This window comes from Corylus avellana, chromosome ca2 (assembly GCF_901000735.1).
Source record: "Corylus avellana chromosome ca2, CavTom2PMs-1.0".
Taxonomy (NCBI): domain Eukaryota; kingdom Viridiplantae; phylum Streptophyta; class Magnoliopsida; order Fagales; family Betulaceae; genus Corylus; species Corylus avellana.
Genome location: NC_081542.1, coordinates 2,598,615 through 2,619,416, shown reverse-complemented (window position 1 = coordinate 2,619,416; position 20,802 = coordinate 2,598,615). Strand labels below are relative to the sequence as shown.

General features: G+C 37.3%; 4 protein-coding genes across 4 annotated transcripts in view; 2 read left to right on the top strand and 2 right to left on the bottom strand.

The window, feature by feature from the left end:
* The window catches only part of LOC132171037 (protein ecdysoneless homolog), a 9,951-nt gene extending 5,943 nt beyond the window's left edge, over positions 1-4,008 (top strand). The window contains exons 4-5 of the mRNA XM_059582241.1: positions 2,936-3,102; positions 3,322-4,008. Coding sequence (XP_059438224.1) covers positions 2,936-3,102; positions 3,322-3,501 — 347 coding nt within the window. The 3' untranslated portion in view covers positions 3,502-4,008. The remainder of the gene's footprint in view (positions 1-2,935; positions 3,103-3,321) is intronic.
* Positions 4,009-5,596: 1,588 nt separating this feature from the next.
* LOC132171184 (nicotinamidase 1-like) lies at positions 5,597-8,646 on the top strand. Its single transcript, XM_059582433.1, has 5 exons — positions 5,597-5,784; positions 6,228-6,411; positions 6,549-6,682; positions 6,833-7,018; positions 8,382-8,646. Exons 1-5 carry the CDS (start codon positions 5,644-5,646, stop codon positions 8,472-8,474), a joined length of 738 nt encoding a protein of 245 aa, XP_059438416.1. The 5' UTR covers positions 5,597-5,643; the 3' UTR covers positions 8,475-8,646.
* Positions 8,647-9,281: 635 nt separating this feature from the next.
* On the bottom strand, positions 9,282-13,090 carry LOC132171985 (protein NETWORKED 2D-like). The gene is made up of 2 exons (XM_059583404.1): positions 12,997-13,090; positions 9,282-12,296 (listed from the first exon to the last, which is right to left on the bottom strand). Exons 1-2 carry the CDS (start codon positions 13,088-13,090, stop codon positions 9,403-9,405), a joined length of 2,988 nt encoding a protein of 995 aa, XP_059439387.1. The 3' UTR covers positions 9,282-9,402.
* A 2,624-nt stretch (positions 13,091-15,714) lies between these two features.
* LOC132172391 (uncharacterized) lies at positions 15,715-19,066 on the bottom strand. The gene is made up of 2 exons (XM_059583879.1): positions 17,205-19,066; positions 15,715-16,291 (listed from the first exon to the last, which is right to left on the bottom strand). Exons 1-2 carry the CDS (start codon positions 17,656-17,658, stop codon positions 16,236-16,238), a joined length of 510 nt encoding a protein of 169 aa, XP_059439862.1. The 5' UTR covers positions 17,659-19,066; the 3' UTR covers positions 15,715-16,235.
* Positions 19,067-20,802: the final 1,736 nt, after the last annotated feature.

The window sequence follows — 20,802 nt, the reverse complement described above, 5'->3', positions numbered from 1 at the left end:
GTTTCAAGCCGAGAAGAAATCGAACCACATCCACATCTTGACGTTGCTTCTCCATTTTCTGCAAGTCAGTGGAGAGTGGCTGATACATGTCTCTTTCCCGACAGACGGTCACAACCTGATTGTAGTACTCATCTAAAGATTGAGTACCTTGTTCTAGTCCAAAATATCGTTGACACACCTCATAAACTCGAGTGATATTCCCAGCGCCAGAGTACATATGCCGGAGATGATCCCAAATTGCTTTAGCAGTAGGAAGATAGAGACATGAGGATCCAATGTGAGGTTCAATACTATTCAACATAAGAGATATAATCTGATTATCGGCCTGGTCCCAAAGGCCTTTGGAGTCATCTTCCGGAGATTGCTCATATTCGAAGTGAGAATACAGACCTTTCCCTCTCAAGTATACTTCCACAGATCGTGACCAATAACTATAATTTTTGCCATTAAGTTTCACAAGTGTCATAGTAGCCGGACCCATAGAGGCAGAATTAATTAAATCGGAAGGAGGAGCCATGATAATGCACTAACCAAATGCAAACAACTACACAAGTCCACCAACCAGCGAACTACCAAAAAAAAAAAATCCACACAAAACAGCCCCAACTCAAAGCAAAGCTTGCTGACAATGATGAATGCCAACCAAAAAACAACTCAAACCATGGTAGAATCGATAAAATACGTCAAAAACTGACCTGAACCGGACTGAAGTTGAGCAAAAACAGGTCTAAACCATAGTGAACCGGAAGAAACCGAGAGAAATTAGCAAAAACTGACCTGAACCGGCTTGAACCTGGCCTGAACCGGCCGGAAAATGGACTGAACCGGCCGGAAAATGGACTGAACCGGCCGGAAAATGGGCTGAACCGGCCGGAAATTGGCTGGACCGGTCTGGACAGTGGAGAACCAGAAACCGGATAGCCTTATCCCGGTTGAAGTTTGGGATATCCTTATCCCGAATAAGCGACAGCAGGAACCCGGAGCCAAACACCCAATCTTCGTCTGTGAAAACTGCTGGAACCACGCCGGAGACTGCCAGACATCGCCGGAAATTCGCTGGAGACAGCCAGACCTTGCCGGAACTGCGCCGGAGACAGCCAGACCTCGCCGGAACTGCGCCGGAGACAACCAGACCGCGCCGACGACAACCAAACCGTGCCGGCGACACCCAAACCGTGCCGGCGACACCCAGATCGTGCCGGAAAACAACCAACGACACCAAACCGTGCCGGCGACACCCAAACCGTGCCGGCGACACCCAGATCGTGCCGGAAAACAACCAACGACGACAAACACACCTCCGGCCACCGCAGAGAGCGGTAATCACCACAGACAGCACCAACCGATCATCGACGACGACTTAAGGCCCATGGAGATGACGGCGGTTCATACCATCGGCGATGGGGAACCTAGCGCCATCTTCCACCACGGGCGTGAAGCCCAGCACGTCAACTAAGTTCAATCAGTAGCAATATAAATGGGAGAGAAAAAAAAAGGAAGAGAACCGGGAAAAAAAAAAACCGATTAAAATAAAAGAAAGAAAAAAAAGATTTGGGAGAGAAGAATAAGATATCAGGAAAAGGTATAAACCCTAGGCTCTGATACCATGTTGAGAGGTTTTAAAGTATAGAGAAAAGAGGAGGCTATTCAAAGATGCATAGCCTACCTCACACATATTATATATAAGCTTTGAGAATACATAAATGACCAAATTGCCCTCATACCCTAATACATTCTTCTACATTCTTCTAACACATTCTTCTACATTCTTCTAACACACATCATTTACTTACATCCATTATTTTTTACAATAATTATTTGAGTTACTTGGTCACTTGAATCTGCTTGATTTCTCTTTTTCTTCCTCTTTGTGTGTGTGCGTCCATGGTCTGGGATTATGTTTGTAGATTGGAGATCCATTAGGTTTGACTTGTTCTTTTCCATCCTTTTCATAATGCATGGTATTAAGTTATGGATTTGAGAATATTAACTTACATCAATACTTATTCATTGTGGGGGAGGAGGGGGTTGGGCAAGTAATAACATTAGTACCAATATGCCCGGTTGAATCGATGGGTTTGAGGATTCTGCTCAAGCGTGTGAAGAGGCTTTAACATGGGTCTATGTTATCACTTGATGGTTTCATCAGGCTGAGCTGCTGGTATCTTTTTCTTTCTTTTAATTTGTCCTGTTATTACTTCCCCAAGAGAAAGAAACTCAGATGAAAGCTGATAAGAAATCCTTTACTCTCTCTCTCTCCAACTTGGCATCATGTTTAGCTTTGTTAATATTGTTAAGTACAGCTGATTTCAAGATTCACAAAAGGCTTGACCAATGAGGCAATAGGTCTTTTATTAAAAGAAAAAAATTACAGAAGTTACCATTTGGTAAAGTAAGCCTCATCTTAGGATAAATTCATGAAATTTAGCACAAACAAGACCCAAGCGAGAATGACTTCATGCGATAAATTAATTGCCAATGGTTTTCTTGTACTGAGAGAAGTTGATGGTTTGATCTGTCTAGCAGATAATATGACTTCAGAATTAGAATAATTCCTGTATTAGTAATTCTAATGTTAGATAGCCCAGAGACCGAGTCAATGCAGAGATACGAGATCTTAATGATATTTGGTATGGAGGTTTGAACTGGATCATCTGGTAGACACTGGTGATGCAACCAGTTTTAAAGCTGCATTTTTTTCCTACTTCCATCTTGGTCATAGACATATTTATGCATGCTAATGACACCAGTTATACTGTGAACTTTTTTTTCTTCATTTTTTTAACAAAAATGACCGATGCCTCTGACTTGGTATGTAGAGAGAAGCTAAAGTCTACTCTTACAAACATTTGAGCAGGCTGTGAATCATGAAAAGTACATATTTCATTTCCATTTCTTGAGGGGGTTCTTATGACTACATTGATAATATTCACAGATGAGTTTGAAGATGAGAGTGATACTGCAGAACCCTCTGAGGACAACGAGGATAGAGAGGATTCTTTCTTGCGTTCCTACTCTGATGCTATGAATGAAGAGCTGAAGACCACCTCCCTCACAAAAAGTTTTGTTCGTGCTAATGAGCAAGCGCCAAAGAAGGATGAGGTACATTTCTGCTCGGCCAGGATGTGGTGGAATAATTTACTTTTTAAGAAAAACGCTAGACCTACAACTCATTTACAAACTTTTATTGGCTAATGTGACTCCAATCACATACTAACATGTGTTATTAAGTTGTAAAAGAGTTGTAAGTTTTGTTTTTTTTGGTGGGGGGTGAGATAGAGTGTGTGATTAATGATTTATTGATTGAATCTGTGAATGCAGGGAAAATCAAATGGCACAGAAGATATGGAGGAGGATTTCAGTCCTGTGGATGTGGATGTGAACCTTGTAAAGAGCTTTCTTGATTCCTTTTCTTCCCAACAAGGACTTCCCGGTCCTGCTTCCAATTTGCTTGGGCTCATGGGTGTACAGCTCCCACATGATGACAAGAAGGGCAAATGATTTTCTCTATGGGTCTCGTCCAGTTTTGTATTTATTCTCGAACATAGTTTCATGATTAATATATAGATTGTAATTCTTCTCTACAACTTCCTTACCAATGTATATTACTTCTCGCGCGCAATGGCTTTCTTTCTCTGATAGGGGCTCGTTTCTTCAAGCTCTGCCCAACCTATAGCTGCGGGAGTTCATACAAGCCAATCTCTTGCATTAGACACTGCCCAACCAGCCATTCCGCGCCTAGGAGTCTATCCAGAAATCCGAAAGAGATGAGTCTCTCTCAGTCACAGGGCAGGGCCCGCCGGCCCGGTGTCGTGAAGAAGAGCCAGTGGCTAATTAGGAGAAATTACATCTAGTATAATACTCGTTTATCTCACAAAATACTGGGCTTTATCAGCATCTAAGAGGCACTACATAAAAGATGATACTCTGTATTGGATCGGATGTAAAAAATCCTTCTTTTTTTAAAAAAAAAAAATAAAAATGTATAAATGTTGTCACTTGATTTCATGTTTGTTTTGCATTTCAATTGGACACCCCCATTTCGACATCAACTATAAATATGATAGTGAAGAAATATGATATTGAGTGTTGTTAGGGGGAGTAATTTTGACATCAACTATAATAAGAGCGTGTTTGAAATTGCGTTTGAAAAATGAGCTTTTAAGTCAAAAAATGCTTTTTGACAAAAGTTTAAAAGTGCGTTGTGATTATTTTTAGGCTTTTTGGACTTTTAAAAGCGTTTTTAATTCTTTTACCAAATAAGTTTTTTTTTTTTTTTTTTTTGAGTGTTAAATGTATTTTTAGGCCCTTCAAATGCAATTTTAAACCGGCCCTAAATATGATTAATAAACCTTGAATCCGGACCATTTGCAAGACACATTTTACCGCCCCACTCACAAACTGACACCTAAGCAAACACAAAATAAATCTACAAAAATATCATACACCCACACACACTATATTTTGAGCTCAAAAGGGCGAGTCACTCCAAACCCATGGGGCGAGCCGTGTCTGGCCGTGAGTCACTTTCTCTGACGTCGGAGTCAATTTTTTCGGCCTTTAGGGTGATAAAATCCTTAAAGGGTTTACTTTCTACCTCTAGGTTTTAATTTTGAATCAGAAAACAAGTTTTGAGACATTAGAAACAAGTTTTGAAGCATTAAAATTGAGTTGTGAAGCATTAGAATCGGGGTTGTGATCCGGGTCACGATGGTTTCAGGTGGGTTTTGAGACGGGTCATGCCAGACCCACGGCGTGGGTTAGGCTAGACCATGTGTTTGGCGGTAGGGGTACGGGGTTTTTGGTCTTTTTGTTTTTCACTTTGATTTGCTGTATTTGTTCTTACTTTAATTTTTTACAATTTTCTTGAAATGGCGATGTGTCAAATGGAGATTGGAGGCAATAAAACAGCACTTTCACATATGGTCCTGACCGAAGGGGCTGTCAAATATGATATTTACTACATTGAAATGCTAAAGGCCCAACTTTTTTGCTCAACAAAAGTCCAACTTTTACCTTTTATTTTTTTTCTAAAAAAACCAAAATGAAAAATGGAAAAAATGTCTGAAGCAACCCTATCTATTTTTTGCCTTTCTTTTATTTAGTATTTTTAAAAAAATGAAAAATAGTATTTTTCTTCATAATAATGACATTTTCTTAAAAAAAAAATGACATTATTATGAAAAAAATACCATTTTTCATTTTTAAAAAAATACCAAATAAAAGAAAGATAAAAAATAGATAGGGTTGCTTTAAATATTTTTTTCATTTTTTATTTTATTTTATTTCTTAAAAATAAATAAGATAAAAGTTAAACTTTTGTTAAACAAAAAAGTTGAGTCTCTATCATTCCTCCGAAATATGTAAGCGAAACTCATTTCTATAAAATATAGAGTTTGTTGGGGAATCTCAGTTGTTGAAGGGGCACTCATAGAAAAAATAAAAAACTACGTGGAAAGTCACTACGACATATGGCCCGGCGTTTTCCCCCGTATCAGATTCGCACAAGATGACACGCTCATTGACCATTGCGTGGTCAAGACTTCAATGATTCAATCTCTGACATATCTTAATCCAATCTAAAATCAACGGCGCACAGCCATTCACTTAGATTTTTCGTTCGAGAGGCTAAGAAAGAAAGAGATGGCTCCGTCGACAGTGGACTTGTTGAAGGACGAGCTCCCCGTGGTACAAGAATCACTGGTTCTGTCTGGGGACGTCAAGACCGGTCTCGTCCTCGTCGACGTCGTTAATGGCTTCTGCACCGTCGGCGCTGGCAATCTGGTAATTATATATATATCTTTGATACCTCGTACCTCATTAAGGTTTCTGTCCGGATGTACGATGAGAAAACTAATAACGTGCGTTATGACATATTCTTGTCGTATTTTTGGTCCTTTTCTTTCGTTTTCTTTTTTTCCTTTTGTGGTTTTGGTTTCAATTGGTATTTTCTATTGGAAAAGCAATCCCAATAGTTTGGTAAACAAAATCTAAATTTGCCGCGTTTAGAAAAATAATTCTGGGAACAATTTTATTTTTATTCACCAAAAACGAAGCTCTGTTTTAATCTCTGGTTTGATGGTTATGCTTAATGCAAATATACTCTTATTGATGAATCGGCAAATGGGTCCTATAAAGTTTTTAGCAATTTGTCGTTTGGTTATGTAGTCACAAAGTGATTATTGTAAAAAGTTGTCGTATTCACTATATAGTTGTGTTTTGTATAGGCTCCAAGACAGCCCGACAAGCAAATTTCTGGGATGGTGGATGAATCGGTGAGACTTGCCAGAGAGTTCTGTGACAAGAATTGGCCTGTTTTTGCTTTCCTTGACTCCCATCACCCAGATATTCCTGAACCCCCATATCCTCCTCATTGTATAGCTGGAACAGATGAGGCAAAACTGGTTCCTGGTACTTCATTTTTTTTTTTTTTTTTTTCCCTTCTTATTAGCTGCAATATTTTTCCTGCTTTTGCTGAAAATGCTTGCATTGCGGCTGAGTGATTTATGGATTTCCTTCTCTCATTTGCTATTTCCTATATCTTGCAGCCCTGCAATGGTTAGAGAATGAAGCGTCTGCAACCCTTAGGTGCAAAGATTGCATTGACGGGTTTGTTGGCTCAATTGAAAAAGATGGGTCCAATGTTTTTTTAGATTGGGTGAAAAATAATCAGATAAAAAAGGTAAGCATTTCCGGTGTCACCAAAGGACACAGTCTGCTTCTGATGGTGTCGTTTTAATGATATTATTAAAGGAAATTTGTGGTTTGTAGTATTTTCAGTTAATAGTGCAACATTCAATCTAATTTTACAATCATTTTCTTGTTCATATAGATTTTGGTGGTAGGGATATGCACAGATATATGTGTGCTGGATTTTGTGTGTTCAGCACTGTCTGCTAGAAATCGTGGTTTCCTTGCACCTCTGGAGGATGTGATTGTCTATTCCCAAGGATGTGCTACCTTTGACCTGCCTATTCATATTGCCAGAACTCTGAAAGATGCTGTAGCTCATCCACAGGTAATTTGAATAATAAAATTATAGGTTCTCTAATTTTCTTTTAAATCCTTATTTATATTCAAACTTGTGCGTGCGCAAGGCCTTGTTACTTGGATCTCAGAGCTAACATTTATTTTTCAAGGCCCAGGATGAATATCCGTATGTTCAGTAAAATGATTCCATAGAAGGCCAATCAAACCCATATATGATATATCTAATAGTTTTATAATTTCAATAAACGCACGTGCCTGGTGAGAAAAAGAGAAAAAGGAAAGAAAAGAAAAATCTCTGTATCAACTTGTAGATCACTTACAGAAACTTTGAATGGTTCCTTCTTGAAACGCAGGAGTTGTTAGTTATAAACACCAATTATTAGGGGAAAAGGAGTGATTGTGAAATAATCTCTAAAGTTTCCTGGTTTTGATATGTACACCCATTTCTGAATCCGTGTATTTGTGTATTTCATTTTCATTGCTTAATGAGATAAGTACAAACAGAAGAACTTGGTAATTCCAAACCATTATAATACTTATCTTTATCCTCAAGTGAACTATCCAATGAACAATACTAACTTTTTAATGACATAACTTGAATCACATTGGTGGTTAAGTTGGACCATTCATTTTGATATTTGATAGAGTTGATTAAGTTATACCAATATTATGATGCTTCAGTTGTTGAACTTTTTTTGGCTATTGGTTATATTATTGTAGCTTAGCCAGCCAAAAAGGGATGGTAATATTGATATTAATTTTTTGATATATGGTATAAATTTAACACAATATAATACAATATAAGAATTTTATATATGGATATAAGTGCAGTTGTATGGCACTTGTATTGGTTATGCGTCAGGAGTTGGCGTTAAGTCCTCCCCCACCTTAATTTCTGTGGTTAAGGTTACTACAACGTATCCAGAAAAAGAAAAGAAAAGAAAGGCTTCTTTCTACTTGCTTGCTTATCATTCTATCTGAGAACAACTATGAGGAGATGCTTTAGATCAAAACTTTTTGACAGGCAGGGAGGTAGGGTTGAGATTGAACACTGAGAATGTAACTTTAGACAGTTGGAATAAAAAGGTGGGAAAAAATAAAATTTGTTTCCTTTGGGTTGCTAATCAGTAGAATGATAATGCATCATTGATAGTGATGACTACTAAGCATACTAGTGGTTCAAAGGGTATGTGATTCAAAGAATTATGTAATCCCTTGTTGGGTCTTGGTTACAATAATTTGAAGGTGCTTGGTTTTAAATTGACTCAGATTCAGTTCAGTTTCAAAATCCTTCGCCTTTAAACTAATAAAAGTCTATCCTGCTTGCCTGTTCATTGTGTGTCTTTTATATATGCAATTCTTCCTGATTGTTGTTTTGTTTGTCATGGCAGGAGGTGATGCATCACATAGGCCTTTACATTGCTAAGGGAAGGGGGGCCAAGGTAGTGTCAGAGGTAACATTTGGTGCACTAAACGAGCCCTGATCTTGGTGGTATAAAATTCAAGCTCTGTCATATAGTGAGGAAAGAAGTGTTATGGAAATGCATTATGTATCTCTGTTAACTTGTAATCATGTGTTGGCAACCTGTGATATCATCGCCGGAGATGAACAATTTACGTTTGTTAAAATGTCATTATAGTGATTATTCTAGCTAACTCCTTGCCTCATTATGTTTTGATTTGTTAAAATGTTTTGACTGCCCAATGAGCCTCTGTATACCTGCAAAGATATGGAGTAAAAACAACACATAAAAAGTTACCCCTTTAAAATGAGTGTAATTTATTGAACATGACGACATTGATAATAAGGATTATAATAGCTAGGGGCTTAGGCACTCAAATTAGTTTGCTCTCTCATCAGCACAGATCTTTAATCTATGAAATAAAAATTTTGGGTCTTCATTTCCAACATGATGATTGAAGACATCATAAAGAAACATTTTTCTTGCTCTTGAGAGTTGAAAATCACATCTTTAGGGGGGCAAAAAAAAAAAGTTAAATGGAACTATACAGCCTTTGACGATTATGAACCCTTCAAGACATAAGAAAGAGTATTGTATGTAATCTTGTAGTAGGGTCATCCGGACTAGTCACTTTGCATAGTCATTCTTCTGAACTTGTTGACAGTTTTCACAATTGAAAAATCCTGATGACTTACCCAAGATTTTCCTGCTGTCAACCACGTGACTGATGCCCATTGTATAAAATTTAAACGCCAAATATAAATTAAACGGAAACCTTGCTGTTGTTTTGATAGTTACAAACTTGGAAAATTTATAGGACACGGAAAGCATAATTTCACCAGTTCAAAACCAAAAAGAGAAGAAAGAAATCGTTTATCTCTTGTCAAAATACTCTAAAAAATAGGGAAAAAGAAATAAAAATGAATCTGAGCAAAAGAATTAGAACAATTTACAACTGGGGTCCTGCTGCTTTCATACCATGATACTTCCTATGCATTGCTGGGTTCATGCAGGAGAAGATTGATGGCTTTTGTTTCTTTGATTTGACACCAAAGATGAATGACCGCAAAGGAATGCGGTTTCGACTGTGTCCGTGTCCCAGCTGGGGACTTTCTTCCTCCTTCTTCGATCCAGAAAACCCGTATTCCTCATCCAACTTTGCCAGAGTCTTCTCAAGTTCAAGTTGGAGGGCTGTCACATGATCTAAACCTGCTTGCAATTCATCTGCAACCTTGTTATTCTCTTGTTTCATGTTCAAGACCTCACCTTGAAACTTTGCAGCTTGATAGCTTGTGAACTTGAATTCATATTCTTCAGCACTCTCCTTTAAAGCTGTTGTTATTTCTTCTTGGATGTTGCACAAAGAGGAGAATCTGCACTGTAGTTCATCTTTCAGTAATTCGCTTTTCTCAAGCCAGACAGTTAGTTCAGTCCGTATTTCTCTCAAGTGCTTGTATATTGGCCGTACATCTGATTTCAGAGCATATTTTGCAGTAATACTTGCCTCTAGCTTCTTTCCTTTTCCCTCAAGTTTCAATATCTCATCCTGTAAATCCTTGATTCCAGTTTCGAATTTCTGTATCTCATGGAATGAGGTGCTGAATTTTAACCAGAAATCCAAGTTCTCCTCTAGCAGTTCATCAATGTGCATTCGGAGCTTTTCTTCAATTGCTGACATAGTATCACTTTGGTCAATTAGAATCGCCTTGATGTCATGTTTCTCTGTTGCCAGAGTCATCAAGGTTTCAGTTGCAGTTGATGTTTCGATTCCTGCTTTAGGTTCAAAATTTACATCATCCAATGAATTAGACGTCTGTGGCAAGTCTGAACCTGTGGAGTCTTTTACGTCCTCATTTCCGTCGAAACATTTCAGCAGAAGGTTTATTTTCTGATGCAATGATTTAATCTCTTCTTCCTTCATTGCATTAGCACTCTTCAGTTCTTTTAGCTGTAACGTCGTGTCAAAATTGCCGTCCTGAATTTTCTTCTCTACTTCAAGAAGCTTTTTCTTGACATCCTTGTAATTGCGAAGAGTTGCGGTGTACTCTATCAGTAGAACTTTTTCTCTATCCTCCAATCCATTCAAAAACATTTGCTTCCAGTCTGGCTCATCTTCTTGAACTGTTTCCTCTTCCTCTGGTTCAACAGTGAGAAGACTATCAACTGTCTTCAATGAATTTGGCTTATCATCTTCGTCCTGCAATATCAGGCCCTGACCTTTCTCTGATAAACTATTAGGGCCATTATTTGCCTGGGATTCACCATTTTCAGCAGAAGTACTGAGAGCATCGTTAGCTTTTGCAGAACCCTCGCCAGGATTCAATGTCTCGTTTTGTGATCTGATTTCAGCTGCTGATCCCTCTTCTTTCTGTAATGCACCCGTAGCATCGAGCTTTTCATCTAGCTTCACACCCTGCAGTTTCTTGGAAACATCATCAGGATTCAGTGCATCTTCTTGTGCTTTGAACTCTTTCAGCAAGTTGGCTTCACCTAGAGACTCCTCTTCTTTTTGTGATGGACCTGTAAGCTCAAGCTCCTCATCTACCTTCACGCTTTGCAATTTCTCAGAAAGGTGATCAAGATTACAGCGTGCTTCACTGAAATGTGTTTGGAGATTGTTATTCTGGCTTTTAAAACTGCGGTTTAGGTCCTGAACAGTGTACAACTTTTCCTCCATTTCTTTCAGCTTGTTGCTGATATTGTTTGACCCATGAATTAGAGTTGCCTTATCATCTTCCAAGGTTCGAATTTGTGCTTGAAGCTCATCGGTTTCTGTTCTTAATCTCTTCACAAGAGCAGTCTCCGATGAAACCGCAGTTTCTAAGCTGATCACCTTATTCACAAGCTCGTCTATCTTCTCCACCATCTCTGTCACACCGAGAGATTCATTGGCCCCAGCCTCAAAGTTTTCCTTCATCTTCTCACGTAACAACTCCAATTCCTGTCTCTCTCGTGTCACAATGTCCGCTTCTTCGTCTAAGCTTGTTAACTCTTGTACCACATTCATAGACCCATTTGCAGCATGTGGCTTTTCCTGATTAATCTGATCACTATGAAACTCAGCCTTGAGACTCTCAAACTTCTCCCTGACAGCCCTAATCCGATTGAACTCAGTTCTTGCTTCCTCAGCCGCTATCTCCTGTTTCACCTGCAACTGAGCCAATGTCTCTTCACATGATTTCAAAGCGGCTGCTGCCATCAATCTCCGAGCCTCGCCATCTTCAATGACCATGCCCTCACTGAATTCATCTTGCAAACTGAAAACTCTCCCTTGCATTTCCTTAATCTGATTCTCAATTTCCCAGTACTTTTCAAGCCCATGCTCATAAGAGCTCTTTAAGAACTCTTTCTCAGTTTGCAGGGCTAGAATGTGTTTCTGAAGCTTGTCAATCTCTTCGAGTGCCTTGGGTTTGCTCAACCCAGATTTAGCAACTGCAGTCGCAGCAGCTGCAGCTTTGGTTGTCTTCTTAGGTTGCAATTTCTTTGTAGCTGATGTTATGATTCTCTTTAACTCTTTATTTGGAATATTTGGAACCATAGGAATATTTGATTTCGGGACTTCCGGAGCCCTTTTTTGCACTCTAGGCACGCTTTCTTCGTCTTCTTCCTCCATTGCAAATTGGACCTGTTCTGGGAAAACAGAAGCAATGGTGGTGTTGGCATTTTGTAGCTCTGTTGATATGTGGTCATACCGTTCAGCTAAAGCTCGGTAAGCTCGGTATGATTCTTCCACAAAGTGTATGAGCTCTGGCCTTTTTTTGTAGTACATTTCTGCTCTCTTGGCGAAGGAGTCCCCATCCTCTTCGATGAGTTTCACCACGTTGTGCACCTTTTCCTCCATATCTGCAATTCCCATGAAATTTACTGGCTCATCAGGCAATCCACCTCGATTTTATGAATGTCAAAACAGTTTATTTGCAGATAAAAAGGTATATATTTCAATTTCTACATCTTTTCAGCTGTTATTTTCCTAGGATCTAGGGAGTGGATCAACGTTTCAGAACAGGAAATTGGAATCTAAGAAACAACTTCACAAAACTCCACATGTTCTGCCATAAGATTGAGCAAAAAAGTTGGAGATCCAGACTGAATCAGAGCTAGAACCCTTGATTAATTAAGAGCATGCCTACTTACCCAATAAAAAATAAAATAAAAAAGAGTATACCTTAACAAAAGAAAATTGAAGAAAACCAACACCATACTTGACACAATGTTTTTGAGATGATTTCCAGAAAACAACCTTAAATTTGGTTGGAAAGTTGTTTCCTGGATTATAAACGGATCACAGACAATATTAATCAAACACCTTCAATTGTAATGCCAAACTATCCATAAACCTCCAATTGGATCCTATCAGAATATATAGATTCAATGCAATCAGTTATCAAAAAAAAATTCATTCAGATTACGACCCTTATCACTCCGGTTAGCGTTTTTCCATTGTATACAAGAATTCAATGCTCAAGCTACAATGCATGTGATCCCGACCAAAGCCCAGTACGTGGTTGATCAACGAAAAAAAAAAAAGAAAAAAAAAAAGCACCTTGAAGGTTTTGCTCCAGCCATTTTGACTGCTTGGTCCTGATATGGCTTGCCCACCACCATGAATATGCATTGCTTGCAGCTCTCTGTAACATGTTTGGTTTTTTTTTTTTTTTTGGTTCTTCTTCTTCTTCTGGATCTTCTTGACTCTCTCTTCCTATCTTTCTCTTTGCATCTCTGTCTCTCTACACAAGGAGGGAAGACATGGAACCCAATAGAGAAGCTTGGAGGAATAAAAGGAAAAACAGGGTTTCAAAGACCGAAAATGAAAGAAACAAGAACGCGTGCAACCAAGGGAATATGCTAAAGACCTTTCTAATGGAGGGGAGCAATTTTCGGTCGGATTTATTGATTGTTTGAAACCTTCTTCTCGAACAAAAGGAGGCAAAAGAGGCCCCGACCAACCAATGAGTCAATTCCACGTGGCATTGCCGGCTTTGCCAGGTTGGTGCTGACACAATGAAGGGAAGCTCTTCTTTTATTAGCCTTTTTATCCTACTTTTTTTTATTCCTTTTACATGTTAATTTCCGTGCAAAAGCTGTCCAACTAAACCCATCATATGATATCACCCACCAAAAGATCTTAAAATTGCTTTTTGCAAAGCACCTAATTTTGATAAATGAGGGTACCCCATCAACACCTAATTTGATCATCGGATAAAATGGATGATGAATTGAGATGGAGATATGATATGTTTTATGATTTCATTTAGTTTTATGGATTTAATAGTGACACTGTATTTGTTATCAACGTGGTGAATATATTGTCACATCATTTAAAATTTTTAAGTAACGTGTATACTGTTAAATACAATAAAATAAAATATATTCATAAGTAAATGAGGGTGCCTAAGAATAGATACTTTAGTCACTTTTTATGAAAAAAAATTTCTTTTTCTTTTCTTTCTTTCTTTTAATTGCCACCAAAAAAAAAAAAAAATCTTTTTCAAACTTGTGCCTCTTTAATTTCGCATTTGGTTAAATGGTAGTCACTAGTAGACGGGGGAAGTAATTGCTAAGAGAAATCCTAAGAATGGCTTTGTTCACTAGTGCTTTGTTTGGCATTAGGCCGAATTCGATTACGAGAAATATAATACAACTCCACATGCAAAGGAGGATTTAATGCTCTCCGTATCTTTCTTGAAGCTTGAAATGCTCCTCCAAATTGGGTAGACTAGACACCATCATTAGTTAATGTACTTTTATCCAAGTTTTCTTTCAGAACCGAAAACTTTACACTCGACATCATATTAAATTATTATTTATTTTATTAGTTTAAATTGATAAAAAAATGATAAATTTAATTATATAATTAACAACTGATGGTAACAAAAAATGAACATAGCTAGCAATGTTAAAACAAATTCAAATCTTGGATTCTCAGTCACACTTTTTTTTTTTTTTTTTTTTCTTTAAGCAAATAAGGAAAGTATTACATAAGAGAGTCGTTCTCATTCTTCATCCGAATAAAAGAGAGAATGAGAGACCGATTGAAAATGCTTTCAAACACAAATTCGGATCTTAGATTCTCGATGGTGCACCTATCACAACGGTGAGAATATTAGCATATGTCAGCTCCTCAAGATTGATAAAATCAATAACAAAGAAGACAAGAACTACATTGTATCATCAAGTTACTACCAATAGCAAAGTTTCCAACACCGTGGGAATTGAATGGTCATATAACATTGCCATAGAAATGCTGTTGACAGAGACCATTTGCTTCCTCAAAATGTCTCCTCGGATCATTCTCATTTACCTAGCCAAAGGATATTTTGCTTAAAATAGAAAAAAAGTAGCCCAATTCAGCTAGCTATTTTAGCTTTTAGAAAGAAAAAAAAAATGTTAGCTGCTAAAGTACTCAAATCATTACTCTTATTCTCACTTTTTTTTTTTTAAGAATAGTAAAATGGATACGTAACAAAAATAAATAATTTAAATAGAATAATAAAAATTGATAGTTAAAATAAAGAATAAAAGGTAAATAATTTGAAAAAGTAAATAGTTAAAATAGAAAAATGTGACTTTTTTACATAAGTTGAGATATTGGGTGCAACTGTGCAAGGAAAGCCACGTGTGAAGAAACCATGCACGAGAGAGAGAGAGAGAGAGAGAGAGAGAGAGCCACACATTTTCTTGTGAGCTACACGGAAGATTCGGGGGGCCCAAGCTCTCACAAATTCACAATCAAGCATTTTTGCCACTAGATAAGGAAAAGGAAACAAAAGAACCTTTGGTTTTCATTTTTGGCCTGAAAAGAAACTTTATGGATCAAATCACTTTCACTCTACTAACAAAACAATAGAGGCCACATGCGATCGCTAGACGCAATGACTTCATCAATGAACAAAGTAAACATCAACCAACTGCCCATTCATGTGGTCCTGTTGCAGCCTGATTAACCCCACATACTGTGAAAAACTTTGGATCCCCTTTGCAATTTGCAGGGCCTTCATAATGGGAAAAGTTGGGGAAGACATTATCACTCATTATTGTCTCAAAACAAGTGAGCAAGAAATCATGTTCACAGAAACAAGAAGAATCAAGTTGGTGTAGCTCTGAAAAGGAATGATAATTGTATCATTAACCTGTGAGTGTTTTTTTGGGGGAGCACAGTACCTATAGTTAAACTAGTGTCATAGAATGAGCTATAAATGGGATATCAAGAGAGACCCCCCCCACCAAAAAAAAAAAAAAGCACTTCAAAGTAGTAACAAAATAATGCTTCAAGGATGCAAAATTAACATTAAAAAAATGCTATCATGGGATAATAATAGCAGAGTGGCCCTTCATTGACTAAGGCAATAGCAGAATTATTTACAGTAGAAGTGAGCAGAAGCATAGCTATATGTCATATATTCACAAAAGCTGTATTTACACAAAAAGAAGCTCCATTATGTTTCAGGTTTCTCCTAGCAACCCAATGATGCATGCACCAAACCAACGGAAGGATGAATAACAGAACATGGCATGCTCTGGAAAGCATCTGTTGCTGTCTTCTTCATTCACAATCGAAGAACATGGTTCTTCTGTTTGCTTAACTGGACATTTTATGGTCGTGTTCAATTGGGCGTTAATCATCTGCACTCATAATCAAGATGCTGATGTAGAGCTTGACATGATCTTTTTGGTTCTATATTTTTTTTCCAACAATTATTGCTACTGTAATAGATTTGGTTCTTCAAACGCTCACGGAATGAAGAACTCAAAAAGGGCCACTCTGAGAATGATCAGCTAATTCTAGATATCGAAGTTCTGAAGAGAAGAAAGCCACTGTGCCATACAGTTTGTGCCCTCTGCATAATCAAAAAAATTGCATTGATGAATTCAGCATGGATGACATGAATCAGGTATTCACCAATGTAATGCAACCAATTTAAACCGTTTGGGTCTATAATAGGATGGAAGGAGAAAAAAAAAAAGGCAAAACAACCTTTCAAGCAACAAAGCTAAAATTTACTAGTTCATTAAACTGGGAGCTTTGCAAGAACCCAAATCAGTTTAATTCAGCTCATTCAACAAGAAGCAATAAAAAGTCTTAGATAGGAACATTAGAACTTAAAAAGGTCTACTAATTAGATCATCTCATAACATCTGTTGATGGCTATATAACACATGAAGGGTGATAAAAGTTCAGCCGTTAATGGGTGGCCAGAGTCTGCGACTGGGCAGAGAGCTCACATAAGGCAGATAACCACTTGAAGTAAAGCTCTTCTCAGTAGCCCTATAAGGAGTTACAAGATTGTATTAAGTGCATCATGTTATCTTTAATTTCTTATTAACAGTTTAATATGTGCTTTTCTTCAGTTCTCTCTCATCTCTCCCTTCTTTATCATTTTCTTTTTCCCCAGAATTCAGAGTCCAAAGAAGCTGATCCTCTCAAATCTCTCCCCGCCCCCTAAGTTTGTACACCAAGTGATGGAGGTCATTGTGCTTAACATGGTTAACAAACATCTGCAGAGAACAGCTACTGGGTGTCTCCAGAGGTTTATAGTTATCTAGCTCAAAGTCTAAAACATCTTATTGCTCCTTGGACATGTACTGGTGTCTTTTGATGCAAATGAAATTAAGGTTCAAAATGAGTGGGAAGTGTGCTCTTTAAAATAGGGGAGGAGTTCAAAATTAGTGCTTCATACAAACACAAACAAAATAAAAGGAAAAGAAGAAAAAGGTAAAACCAAATGCAAAAGCTAAAGTTATAGCTCTTACCAGGAGAGAACTCGTTTGTGAGGTTCGTGATGGCACTCAAAAGCTGGTTATTTGAGCTCTCCACTACCTTCTTGCAACCTGGTCTATAGCTGGGAACCAGTACTGCTAAGCCATCATCACTCTCAAAATCAGGTCCATGAGGCTCAAACCATCCAATGGACCAGTCCGGGTCATCGGATTCGGACCCAGACAAACAAACACCATCAGATGGTACCAACTCTGCATCGAACTCCCTGTCAATTCTCCTCTCTTCCCTACTCTGCCATTTCCTCTTAACCTTCCTTTGGGACGAGGATATCTTGGTCCCCTTCACAGTAGGGAATTTTACAGTCTCGGGCTCCCTCAGACCAAATCCCCACTCAAATGAAGAATTCAGAGAAGACCCATTTGAGACAGGCTCTTTCTCTTTCCCACCCCAGAGCCTCCACGAAAAACGGGTAAAAGAGACAGCCATAGTTCGAACCCAAATTCGCTATAAAGCTAAAGAATTTTGATGAATAAACGAGTCTCTTTGATGGCAAAGTTTTTTGGGAAAATTAAAAGGAAGCCACAGAGAATTGGGAGCAAAAGAATCGAAAGTGGTGCCTGCCTGTTGCAGTAACCACTATGTTAGACAATGATCAAGATCCTCAATAAATATAAGATCAAACAAAGGATAAAAATAGTTCAGATAAATCCAACAAACTCATTAATCTCAATCATTGATTAAGAAAAGCCAAAGCTTCAGAAAACTTGAAACATGATTAAATGAGTGCGAAAATCTCCACCTTTTCTCTTTATACCACAACAATTAAAGAGCAATACTGAAAAACACAAAAGGAAAGATCCAGTTCACTGAATTTAGTCTCGCTAGAAAGCTGAAAGATTTTGATGAACCAACGATTCCTCTTTGAAGGCAAAGTTTTGTGGGGAAATGAAGAGGAAGCGAGAGACGATTGGTAGCAAAAAGGATTGGAAGTGGTAGCTGCCTGTTGCAGCAACCACTATATTAGGCAATGATCAGATTCCTCAATACATCAAGATCAATCAAAAGAAGATATTGTTCAATTCAATCCAACAAACCCATTAATCTCAATCATTAATTAAGAAAAGCCCTTCACAAAAATAAAAGCATGATTAAATGGGTGCAAAAAGTTTCTATCTTTCTCTCTGAATTTCACAACAAGATCACCAGAATCACGAAAAAATTGAGTCCATTGAATTTAGACTAAATCTTGACCCTTCTCTCTCAATCAAGTCAGCAAAAACTTTCCAAAAATGGAAACCCCTGAAAAATGAAACTCCAACTCAATCAATCTCCAAAAATACCACAATGGACCAACCAAGATTTCCCCAACAAAAGAAGAGTACTTCGATGAACAAAAGAACACGAAGCTGAAGTCTTGAAACTAGTATTTTGTCTTCCTTTCACAGTATGAGACACAACTCGTTGAGAAACAAAATAAATCCATTAATCCAAAAAATTCAATCACCGCGAAATGGTCCAACCCTAGATCACCAACACCAGGTCTTGCTTAATCAATTTCCAGCAAAAATAAATAAATAAATAAAATTTAGCAAGGAAGAAAAACTTCAAAAAAAGACGACCTTGAGGACAAAACCCTGATTTCAAAGTGTCAAATGGTCAACTAGACCCTCATGTCACCGGAAAAATGAGACCCCTCACCGGAAAACCGAATTTTTGACCGGAAAACCCGAAACTTTAGGCAAAACAGTAGAATTCTCTCCGGATAGATTAGAAATGAAAGATCGGTGAGATCACAGGGACACAACTGGGTTCGAAACCCTAACTATCTCTCTCTCCCTCTCTCCCCCCCTCTCTCTCTCTCTCTCTCTCTCTCTGCACTGCAAAAACCATCTGAGCAGCTCGTCTTTTCCGTACCTTATAAGACTTCGTTTTCGTATTTAATTTGTTTTATTTATCATTTTTGTTTCGTTTACTTTTGGATTTTTCATGGAACCAGAGCCAACGGCTCGGATTGGACCGTGCTGTTGCCATGCGCCTCCAATCATTGAATTACTGTGAATTTCAGATTATTAAAATCGTGGAGCAAAATATCTGATGCGGGTTCCGTGACAAGTGGGCATCATTACCGTCCAAATTTGCTGGCGTGGCCTCTTCTCGCCCAATCTTTGCGTGTATGTACGGCTCACGCTAGTGACACGTGTACGTTAGCTCAGTCCAAGATTATAGAAAAAAAAAAAAAAAAGAAGAGAAATGACCAAGACCCTTGTTTTTAAAAGTAATGTTAAGTATTGTCTTTTTATTTTCTTAAAGTTAATGTAGTTTTTAAAATTATCATTAAATTTTAAATAAATTATATTTAAATTTTGATTCGATAGTCATTTTAAAAGTCACATCAATTTTAAGAGGATAAAAAATAAATAAATAAATAAAAACTGTTGAATTATTGAAGTTTATCCCAACATTGTATTTTGAAATGAAATGGAGTATCCCTCCAAAACAATATATATAAAATAAATAAATAAATTTATACAATAAATAAATAAACCTTTCCATATGCAACATCTTCCTTGAATTTTGTTTCACTTTCAACCAACATTAAAAAAATTAACAATAATTAGTTGAGTAGAATCAAAATATTCTTTACGATTTCCTATTAAAGATGATAAGATAATATTAAATTACCATTTATTTTAAAAGTTTAAACTAATAAAAAATAAATAAATAAATAAATTTAATCACTTATTTAAACTGATTTTTAGCCATAATCCCCATAATAATCCTATTGAAGCCTATCCTAATAAATTGCTCAACTCTTTTTAAGTGTTGATAATATTTTTCCTATTTTTGGCTTGAAATTTGTGTTAATTAGTGGGTGTAGAGAGGGAGTTTGTGCCTTTTGGAGATCCCAAGATTAGTCAAAATCATGGGTTTTGTGATGCGGGGTTGAAGGGTTAATAGAAATGGATTTGAAGAATGGATGGTACCACTTGCAAGAGCAATCATAACTTCCCTTGTCTTATTTCAATCAACAATGGGTTCAACTTTATATGTTGTAATTATTTAACTCAATCATTAACCTACGTCCATCAAACATATTTATTTTTTGGGCATGTTAGATTAGACCAGAGCCTGTGCTATTCTAGGCTTCAAATGTTAATTCCTTTATCTTATCTTCTATCAATAATGACACTATTTTATTGTTGTTTATTTAGAACTATCTCTTTTAGTAGAAGTAACTTTTAGTGTTTAATATTTTTGGTTGTTTATTAAAAAAAAAAAAAAAGAGCTAAATAATGTTATCAAACATGGTTGTTTACCCCTTTTAGCTCTTTACATAGGTTTGTCATTGTTTTCTTAATTGAACAACACTTTATTCTTGGACTCTTATATCTTAATAGCCATGGAATTCACCTCAAACTCTTATATCTTGTGTTTTTTGAAATAGCGTTATGATATGATATAAATGTAAAATATTATTTTTGTATTTTTAAGAGTAATTTGTGTTTACATTGTTTGTTAATATATATTTTTTTAAAGGGTAGCTCAATCGGCTAGGGATTACGCCTCATGAAGCGAAAGTCACTAGTTCGAATCTTCTTCTCCATCTTGTGCGGACATGTCAATATATAT

Coding starts and splice junctions, on each gene's coding strand:
- LOC132171184 (XM_059582433.1), top strand. CDS start 5,644: ATGGCTCCGTCGACAGTGGACTTGTTGAAGGACGAGCTCCCCGTGGTA. Junction 6,412..6,548: donor TGAGGCAAAACTGGTTCCTG/GTACTTCATTTT, acceptor TATATCTTGCAG/CCCTGCAATGGTTAGAGAAT. Junction 6,683..6,832: donor AAAATAATCAGATAAAAAAG/GTAAGCATTTCC, acceptor TTGTTCATATAG/ATTTTGGTGGTAGGGATATG.
- LOC132171985 (XM_059583404.1), bottom strand. CDS start 13,090: ATGTTACAGAGAGCTGCAAGCAATGCATATTCATGGTGGTGGGCAAGC. Junction 12,297..12,996: donor GCTGGAGCAAAACCTTCAAG/GTGCTTTTTTTT, acceptor TGGGAATTGCAG/ATATGGAGGAAAAGGTGCAC.
- LOC132172391 (XM_059583879.1), bottom strand. CDS start 17,658: ATGGCTGTCTCTTTTACCCGTTTTTCGTGGAGGCTCTGGGGTGGGAAA. Junction 16,292..17,204: donor CACAAACGAGTTCTCTCCTG/GTAAGAGCTATA, acceptor TTGATTATGCAG/AGGGCACAAACTGTATGGCA.